At 42.4% G+C, this 10,122-nt stretch overlaps 1 protein-coding gene across 4 annotated transcripts; it reads right to left on the minus strand.

The window, feature by feature from the left end:
- Positions 1-239: 239 nt before the first annotated feature.
- On the minus strand, positions 240-3,745 carry LOC115671987 (squamosa promoter-binding-like protein 16). Of its 4 annotated transcripts, none has more exons than XM_056309462.1 (5): positions 3,489-3,745; positions 3,290-3,349; positions 2,014-2,481; positions 1,214-1,350; positions 240-1,078 (listed from the first exon to the last, which is right to left on the minus strand). In XM_056309462.1, the coding sequence occupies exons 3-5, from the start codon at positions 2,220-2,222 to the stop codon at positions 468-470; spliced, it is 957 nt and encodes a 318-aa protein (XP_056165437.1). In that variant the 5' UTR covers positions 2,223-2,481; positions 3,290-3,349; positions 3,489-3,745; the 3' UTR covers positions 240-467. The 4 variants fall into 4 exon arrangements, with proteins under 4 accessions (XP_056165437.1, XP_056165435.1, XP_056165436.1 ...); XM_056309460.1 differs by having other exon boundaries at positions 3,249-3,349; XM_056309461.1 differs by having other exon boundaries at positions 3,290-3,353.
- Between the last annotated feature and the right edge of the window lie 6,377 nt (positions 3,746-10,122).

A 10,122-nucleotide genomic window follows, 5' to 3' on the forward strand; every position in this document is an offset into this window, starting at 1 on the left:
GGAAGAAAAATGCACTTGTCCCTTCTCGGGCATGGTAGACTAATTCCAACCCCCACTAACCGCATAGACCAGTAAGTTTGCAATCAAAAGCGCCTCATGGATACTTTTCAACCAATGTTTGACCAAACACCTTGAAAGTACACGTTCCAAATACCATTTCCACAAAGCAAGGCGAGAAAACGCGCATACTCAATTCACCCAGGGTCCTAGAACCAAAAGTGACTCTCCAAGCACACATATATGTCCAATTTAGATACCTCATACATACGAAAGCAGTCGAGAGTACACTGCCCAAGGAGATACTTTCAGATAACAATGCGAGCGAATAGAACCCCCGGATTATCGGGGTTCGAATTCTATTTACATGAACATTTAATGAACCTAGTAAAACTTCAAGGTCTGGGAAAAGCACTGCATTTATTATGTCTTTAAGAAACTCCACCGGACTATTCTAGTAAGGGCAAATACTACTCCCAAGAGAAAGAGGGAGTCTGGTGCGGTCCATTTGCAGATAATCCGGCGTGCTCAGATTGGAATAACCCATGATAATGGAGTTCCCCATTGCCGGTGCTCTCAGAATCCAAACCAGGACTCGCAGGCTTGCCAAGTCCTAATCTATTATAGCGCAAGTCGGTGGTCAATGATTGAGCAGAGGTGGATGGGACGAGCTGCATCATGCGGCTCAAACCCTTCTCGGAAGTCTTGGCTGGTGGTGATGACAGAAGAGAGAGAGCACGCTCGGAGGCAACAACTCTGTTTAAGCCACTGGAAAAGGATCTAGCATTGTTACCATCACCACCAGTTCCGGTAGCGGAATTGGGGTCAAGGACAGGCTTACATATCGAAGCTCCGAGAAGTGCGGCACCAGTTCCTTGCAAGAAGGGAAATTGTATAGGCCCTTTGCAGTGAGATGAGGTTGATCCGGCGAAGGAGAGATTTCGGTCATTGAAGTTAACGAGTTGAGGCGTGTTGTAAGAAGTGCTGTCATCCTCTACTTTGACAACTCCAGGCCAAGAGCAGCTTGCTAAAGCACTAGCTGGAAACATCTGCGGACCACTGAAAGGCGAAAATCTGGCACCTAGAATAGGTGTGTGCACGCATTAGTTTTAAAATTTATTAAGCTGAGGAATGCGAAAGAAAGATGGACAAAGATCTTGTCTTTTAAAATTGGGATAAAAAGAGAAGTTGTGGACCATGGTTAAGGACTTTGAACCTTGGTGGCTGGGGAGGAACCGGCCAGTAGTCAGGGACAAGGGGTCGGGCTGAGGCTTCCTCCTACGCCTGTTGTGACCATCAAGACGTTTCCTGCAGCTTCGCTTCACATCATCGAACTCCGCTAATGAATGAAACCTGTCCAAAAGAGTTCAACACATAGGAGGTTCGTTTATTGTAGCGCACACTTCATATACATGGTTATGGCTGTTTTAAGAGAAAGTCAGAAATAGCTCAAGTAAAAGATACATGCACTGATTCGAAAAACAGGCATGATGCATAGCAGAAAGCCCAAAAAAAGGAAGTACCGCAAGAAATGAATACTTTTCTAGGAGACATTGCTTTTACGTATATAGCTGTTTCTGATGGCAAGTAGCTTTGTGCTCAGAAATCGTTAGCCACTGGAAGACAGTTTCAAGAAGTTGACTCGAAATGCATCACGCATTTTGATTTTCTAATTAAATGCTTAATGGCCAACAAACCATTTGTACATCCTGAACAGGTCACCAGTTTGAGCTCAGTTCAAATGTGAAACAAAAGGCATGTCAATGTCTGATTTCTAGGTCAATCATGCCATTCCACTTGAATACTTGATAGTAAAGCTGAAGATGTGATACCAGGGCATGATGAAACCTGTCGAATAATGAAGGAAACAAGAGCAATATAGCTGATTGAAAGAGTGACCAATGCAAGTTGAATGGACAAAATTTTCCATTTCACAAGCTAATGCTAAAAGAAAGGCAGTCAATTAACCAAATAGGAATTGAATTGAGTGTTCCTTAGACACTGATTAATCCTCACCTGCTGCACTGCTGGCAGAACCGTTGTTCCTGACCCCTAATGATAACCTTAGGGGTTTTCGAGTGTAGCTCACACACTTTGTGCCGGCGATGATAGTCTCTGCACTTACTAAGGTCAGACTCACATCCATCAACCAAGCAAGAAGCAACTTGGCTACCAAAACCAGGAGGTCGAGCCCGCTTTAACGATCCATTTGATGACGAATCCATCAAAGAAGCTCAAAATTGTCCCGCTTCTCCTGAGATTTCTCCTCCAAACTCCCTCAATCCTGAGCTTCAAGTCCACAAGGCAATCCTCCCCTCTGTTATGTAGCTCCACGCGGCACGACCCTAAAACTGAACCAATCCGTTAAAATCCTTCTTTGTCTTCAATCTAGTCCCAACTCCAAGGAGCTGTGAGGTTGTAGTCCATAAAATTTCCTTCTCTGTTTCTACTTTTTTCTTCCCCTTACTTGAACTCTGTCTCATCCTATCATCCATGGATTATGATGTGCTTCAGCCCAAATAACCAGACCAAAAGCTACAAGTCTACTTAACAGTAAACATTTAGCTCCATATTATGCTCACAGAAGAAAGAAGGACATGGCAAGAGAGTTAAACCGTTTCCATCATATCAGTAAGTAAGATGTTAAAATTTTCTTTTCACACATCAGATGTGTACTGCGACATTTGTTACTTGTAAACTATCATGTGTATACAAAACATAACGTTTTCCGCCAGATGCAGGCAAAACTGTTGAGTCTGTGGAGTTTAAAGATTCAAAACTGTCTTTACCAGATGCATCCATGCTCAAGAAATTTTAGACCAAAGAGAAAAGTTCCATAAGGAGAGAGTGGTCTGCTCAAGAATCTACACTTCTCATCTCCTAGAACATAAAATCTTGATTCATCAAACATGATTATTTAAGATACACACAATGGGGGCATGTTACGCGTGGACAGTTTTCTAATCATATCAAAATCACTGGCTCCAGGAAAAGGTTAACTTTACACAATTCACAATGATTTGCAGCACACTAAGTCCAATATCGACAATAACCGTGCAGCTACAGAATTCAAGATCAATTTCGAAATCAGACTTCCGTGCATTCTCTTCAAAAGAATAAATTTAACACAAACATAGAGAGGCACACTATACCCAATTGTGCACTGACATGTTGAATTGCAGTACAGACCCAGTTAAAAAAAAATCATAAGACGGCTATGCAGCAAAAGAAAAATAAAAACGACAAGTAACCTTCACAAATAAAGCTCCAGAAAAGGTGGAATCCCGGGCACCTGAGAAATCCCAAGAATCAAGGTCCCAAGAACTGCAGAGACATCTTGGTCACTTGCGACCTGCCTAACAGCAGGAAAAACCTCAAAAGTCAGAGAGACTGCGAGTTGAGGACCAATTAAGCAGTAAATTCAGAGGCTGACATACATGAGGATGGGAACGATAAAAAATAAGTGCGAAAAATTGAAAGAAGAAGATGACCTTCATTTCACAGCCACGAGTGCTTCCAAACCCAACAACGGTTTGCACTATGAGGCACCAGAGAGAGAGAGACCGGTTTCTATAGTGGAAATTATTGAGAGGCGCAACAGAGAAATGGATAATGTGTCCAAATTTGGTTGAGACAGTGGGTGTGAGTGTGTCAGCCTCAGAGAGAGAGAGAGGAAATCGGAACGAAAGGGTCAAGAAGCAAGAGAGCGTCGCGAGCCTCCTCTTCCTTTTTGATCTGGTAGCCTCACCTCCCAGAGAAGTATGCAAAAACAATCCAAGGAGAGAGAGAGAGAGAGAGAGATGAAATAATAATAACAAAAGCCCGAGAACGAGTGGCCGGGAAAGGGACAGGGTGTAGTTACTTTCAACTTTTCAAGTATTGTGTTCGAGGGCATGATAAAAGTACACACAGAGAGAGAAAGAGAGAGATAACAATGGGGTTCTTTTGTGTTGTTTCACAAAAGTACACACAGAGGAAGAGAGAGAGAGAGAGAAAGGAGTCCACGATGGAGTTCTCTTGTGTCGTTTCCCGTTCCCTCCATCCTCCTGCCTTGCTGGGCTCCATCACGAGGGAGATCGATAGAGGGAGATCCCTGTTGTTGCAGTCCGACTTCTTCTTCTTCTTCTTCTTCTTTCTTTAATAAAAAAAAATTCCCTTCCTTCATATTAAACTTCCTCTCCACAGGAATTTAAATCTGCTTAAAACTAAGCATGGTCCCTCGGTCCTCTCGACTCCAGTCTTGATGAATGGGGGTAAGCAAAACCCGTTTAGGACTATGCCCTGAATTTCTTATTCCCTAGTTGGAGAAGTAGCCAATTAGGGCCGTTTGGCAACGTGCCAAACAGTGAAAATTTCTATTCTTTTGTTCCCAGAAATAGTTTGGGAACAGAAATGCGTTTGGTAAACTTTTTTGTTTCCGGGCACATTTTTTCAAAAATTTGTGCCGAGAAAGTTTTGGAAGAGAAACAAGAAGTAAAAAAAGTTGCTTCTTGTTTTTTAAGCACAATTTTGAGAATCAGTTTTTTTTTTTCTTTTTCTTTTTTTTCTTTTCTTATTTTTGTGTTGTTCTTCCCTGGGCTAGGCCAACCGCCGGCGACCGGCCACAGCCCAGGGCTGGCGAGGGCGAGGTCGAGCCTCGCCGTCGGTCGTGACGGCGAGGTCGGCCTCGCCCAGACACGGCGAGGCTCGGCGAGGCCGAGCCTCGCCGTCTCCGGGCGAGGCCGACCTCGTCGTCGCGACCGACGGCAGGCCGAGCCTCGCCCGGCGGCGAGGGTCCGGCTTCGCCCTTGCCGGCGAGGGCGACCCTCGCCTCCGCCGGCGGCCGGCGAGGGCCGTGACGCCCTCGCCGGCCTTGGGCGTGGCCGGTCGCCGGCCCCCCGGTTGCCGGCGACCTGCCCTGGCCAAAGAAGAAAATGGTAGAAAGAAAAAAAAAATTTAACAATTCAAAATATTATTAAAATATTATTTGGGAACACAAATTTTGTGTAGTTACCAAACGCATTTCTGTTCTTTTCTACTCTAGGAATAGAAATTTTGGACAGTTTATCAAAATCCTTCAAATACTCAGAAATTGTTTCCGGGCACAGAATAAAAAAAAATCATTTCCGTTCAGAAATAGTTTCCGGGCACAGAATGGTATTCATACGTACCCTTAGCCCTGGGCAGTCAGGTTTTGGAGTGTTCATTCTAGAGGGGAAGAAAGTGGTCATATCGACTTAAGGCACGGACGGACGGCACCTAATGCACATACAACCCTCTTTTCCTCATTGTTTGTTTGTTAAACCTCTTTTCTCGCGTTAACTATAAAAAAAAAAAAATACTAATCCGACCTTTCGAAATTGCGACGAAATTTCTTTGAATAATATATGCTTCAATGTTATGAGGCCCCTTTATTTTTTTCAAGTTTTCGTTTCTGGCAAAAATGCGCCTTGAACTTTCTTGCCAAAATGAAAAAAAAGAAAACATATTCTGGTTTTACAAACTATAGCAATAGATAACCTTACATATCCCCTCGTACGCATTTTGAACAAGCCCAAGATGCTCTGGAACCAATTTGAGTCCAATTCTTTAAGAAAAAATTAGAAGAAGTTGAACGTGAAAGTCATTCTGCGTAAGATAATTCTCCATTTCTTACGCTCATCCTAACTTTGAAGTGGACGTTTCTACTTGAAAAGAAAAAAAAAACAAGAAATGAACTTGACCCCAGAGGAACAACTGTGTCGGTCGAAGTACTATGCACAATAAATACGCTGTTAATTTTTCATCAAACTGACCAGGCATCGATGTTTTTTAGGGCCCGTTTGATAACGTGCCAAATATTGAAAATTTCTGTTCTTTTGTTCCCAGAAATAGTTTGGGAACATAAATACGTTTGGTAAAATTTTTGTTCCTGGGCACATTTTTGCAAAAATTTGTGCCGAGAAACAGTTTTGTAAGAGAAACAAGAAGTAAAAAAAAGTTGCTTTTTGTTTCTCGGCACAATTTTGAGAATCAGTTTTTTTTCTTCTTTTTCTTTTTTTTCTTTTCTTATTTTGTGGTGTTATTCTTCCCTGGCTGAGCCGGCCGTCAGCGACCGGCCCTGGGCTGTGGCCGGTCGCCGGCGACCGGCCATGGCCAAGAAAAAAATGGGTAAAAAGAAAAAAAAAATTAAACAATTTAAAATATTATTAAAATATTATTTGGGAACAGAAATTTTGTGTAGTTATCAAACACATTTCTGTTCTTTTCTACTCTAGGAATAGAAATTTTGGACAGTTTATCAAACGCCTTCAAATACTTAGAAATTGTTTCCGGGCATAGAATAAAAAAAAATCATTTCTGTTCAGAAATAGCGTCCGGGCACAGAATGGTATTCATGCGCACCCTTACTGGCCAAAGAAAAGCTGCGATATGTAAATGTTTTTTTTTTAAACAGTTATTTCGACAAGAAACGTGTATATCAACAATACACTCCTCGTAAAAGTAGTTCCCTTTCCCAAAATACCGTGCGACGCCCCGTCTTAAATGAGACCAACTTTCGACCCAAAAAAAAATAAAAAAATGAGACCAACCAACCCGCGACCCTTCCTCCCCATCAATTCCACTCCTTTTGCCGGACGTAACCACGCTTCACTTCCGTCCTGACAGAGATGAAATCGTGGTGTTCAAGATTCAAGACAAGGCCTGGCCAGTGGGGATCAAAAGTAGTTAAGGATATGTGGATGGCGTTGGAGGACATCGAGGTTTCAAACTCCTCCTAGGATTCAAAGGAGACGGGAGTGTGGGTCTGAATCAGAACTGTCTGATAATATGTGCCCCACAAAAGATTAGCCTGTGCTTAAATGCCAACCTTTCGCTTTTTTGGATTGAGTGTGTGCAAGAACACCGCTTCAAAGCCAATTTACCAGGATCATCATGTTCGAAGCCACATCTAATTTCTGTTCACAGGAAAATCCGTCGTGAAAACGACCGCTTGAGAGCTTCCCCATGGAGTAACACCATCGATTTTCTCTAGCCGACCAACATTTTCCATCTTGCAAGTCTTTATCGGTCAAATATACTATTCATATCTCAAAGTGAAATTCGAATTCATATTAAATGACTTAACTTTTCGTACCGGAGCTTTGCTTCGCTTTTCGCATTTTAAGCATCTAACAACTTTAGCTATGAACTTCACACGGGCTCTGGGGAGAGGTAAAGTATAATGCATAGTGAAAAATTGAACCGAGCATGAGAGAAAAAAAAATCCCTGTCAATCATATATCCAACCTTTTTGATGGGGTCACGCCATAAAGGGGAAAAGATAGAAGACTCGCAGAATATAAACTCCAGGCACACAGGGCATAGAAGTGGCAATTGCATGGCCACTATGAGCAGCATAGTGGAGGTGTGTCGTGGAGGATGATGCATCATCAGCATAGTGGAGGTGTGTCCGGGGGGAGGTGGGGGGGGGCGGGGCGCGGTGGGGGGGTGGCGCGGGCGGGGACGGGGGACGGGGGGACCTCACGAAATGTTCATTCTCAAACTTTCATTACAAGAGCACGAGCAACCAAAAATCATTTTCGAGAGACGTAACCATCATTTCCCATCTTAAGCAAAAAGGTTTGCCTTCTAGGTTTGGCCGTCTCCCAAACTTGTTAGTTTCGGATTTGTCTCCTCTTTAGTTTTAGTATTGTAGGTGGGGGCGGCTTCGAACTTCATTGCGGAAGGACGGAGCCATAAATTCCCAAACCCCACGAGAAAGAGAAACAACACTTTGGTACGACGGGAGATAATGATAGCGCTAGCAAATCTAACTAGTTGAATAAGAACCCGAGGAACTACGGGTGTCGGAATGCATACAATGAACTCAAATTTCAAACTACAATGAACTCAAATTTCAACTGTGAGCTCTGGACAGGGATTATGCGGCCACCTAATCTCAGATTAAAATAAGCCGAGCAAAGCATTATTGGGGAACTGCAGCCACGTATCTTGGGGCATCATCATGGGGGATGCAAATTGCATTAGCCAACAAAAATGGAAACTTGGGTAATGGTCCAGCGAGGCATAGCTTTTGCAGACTCCTAGGTACTGCTTTTGATCTCAGTAGACTAGGCTTTTATTAATTCGAGCGATTAAGTAAGGTAAGGTAAGGTAAAGGAGGAGGAAGGAGGGGGTTGAGCATTCGAGCACCAAGTCAGTCCCCTCCAACTAAAAAGCAGTTGGATGTCACTTCACCTTTACGCCTTCACTAGAGAATCATGTAATTTTTTTTGTGACTTAGTTATCTATCCTTGGAAATGCACGGGCATGCGCCATGATCCTGACATCGTTTTTCATGGAAATAAGGGCATTTTACAAACGGTGCGTGCTGCAAAATTCTGAACATTGGTAGTGAAAAATGGGTCAACGAAACGGAAAAGGGCAAAAACATCGACACCAGTGGAGACTAATGATGCAATATCGTCTCCAGTTGCACTGGACAACTTGGTATCAAAGCTAATGTTAAATGGGTTCTGTCACAAAGGCATTGTCTTTCCTCCTTGCTAACTCCTTTTGCAAAAGTAGACGACTAGGTCGCCGTGGACACGCAACTAGTCTCTCCAGAGCTCACGTTATCCCACCATGTAGTGACTGAATCACCATTCACTCCTATCACCATACATTAAATAAATTTATAATAACATTAGAGGTACTAAAGTTGATTAACTCAAATTTGGTCATTTTTCATTGAGTGCCTAAAAGCAATTAGTGATTTCACTTCCAATCTGTTTCATTACTTTATAAATCAACTTAATATATCGATCTCGACGTTCTTAGCATTGTTGAATTAGCAACACATAAATAAAGATTTCAAAACTTAAAAATTGTTTCACTTCATGAGGCATAAGGTCTACCTCACCATCCCGTCTACATTCTTTGAGATAAGTTTCCTAGAGCTACTACGTGGTCTCTTTGCCCGACAGATTCCTTGTCTTTGCTTTCTGGTGCCTCTTTGCCATTCAAAATATAAAGACGAAAACAACGTTTCGGTTTTATCATTAGTCTGGCATAGAGGGGCACCTAGTTTTGGAGGCACTTATATGACGTGCTATAGAGGCAATGACCAAACTATATAGTTAAACCACAACTTCACTCACGTACCAAATCCATCGGTTTTCCGTAACTTTTTAGCGAAATAACTCATAAATCAATCATGCGATGTTCCCACACTTCACTAAAATAGTCAAGTGACCCATTTCATCAGACAGCTCATGCTTATTTGGAAGTTCTGAAATTCGAAACAACTCCCCGTCAGATCTAATCTTTTACTTATATTGGCAAAGTCCATTTCGCGACAGACCTCCGAATTTGGGGGTCGTCAATCTAATTTGCCATTTTTATTGGGTAGAGTTCATTTCCAAGACATGTAACTCCAAATCTTCGGCGTTGCCGTTCGAAGCTTTCCCGTAAATAATTCACACTTCTTTTTTTTTTTTGTTACTGGCCGTAAAATAATTTATATATGGGGGGAGGTTTCGTGGGAACATCGCCGAGCCCTGTCAAACAGCTTCTTCACAGTGCAATGCTCGGAGAAGTTACCTCGAAAGGTCCGTGGGAACTGGAAACGATAAGATGGGAAAAGGGCTGGCTTGGTCAAGGGAATCTCGGGCTCTAAGCTGAGATTAATCAAATAATAGAACTCGACCAAAACCAAAGAGGAATTGAATAACCATTCTATACATAAAATAAATAAATTAGGCATTAGGCCAAGCTGTAGTTGGGTCTGCTTTGTCAAGATCCTCGGAACTCTCAAAAGGGTTTTCTATTTAAGTTGGCTACTTTCCAAAATTAAACCTCAAAGAACCCCAATTTGACATAAAAAGAATAATATATACATGGTCGCCCGGAACATCCGCCAAAAAACCTCAGACCAGAAATTCCCAGCATCTACACAGAATCTTCAATCTTTACCTAATATAAAAAATTTCGAGTGATACAGCTACACGAATGCTCTCGTGTATTATTATTTAAACAGGAACCCAAAAAGAAAAAAAAAAACCATCACGGCATAATTTTTTAATCAGGCCCATGTGCATTGTAATGATTTCATGCTCAAGACTAAGGAGTGCTCATCCGATCATGCATTAAAAAAGTACGGCAAAAGCAAAAGAATGCATAGTC

The sequence above is a fragment of the Syzygium oleosum genome, unplaced genomic scaffold (genome assembly GCF_021117445.2).
Source record: "Syzygium oleosum isolate NSW1041296 unplaced genomic scaffold, Sole_v2.1 Sole_v2.03, whole genome shotgun sequence".
NCBI lineage: Eukaryota > Viridiplantae > Streptophyta > Magnoliopsida > Myrtales > Myrtaceae > Syzygium > Syzygium oleosum.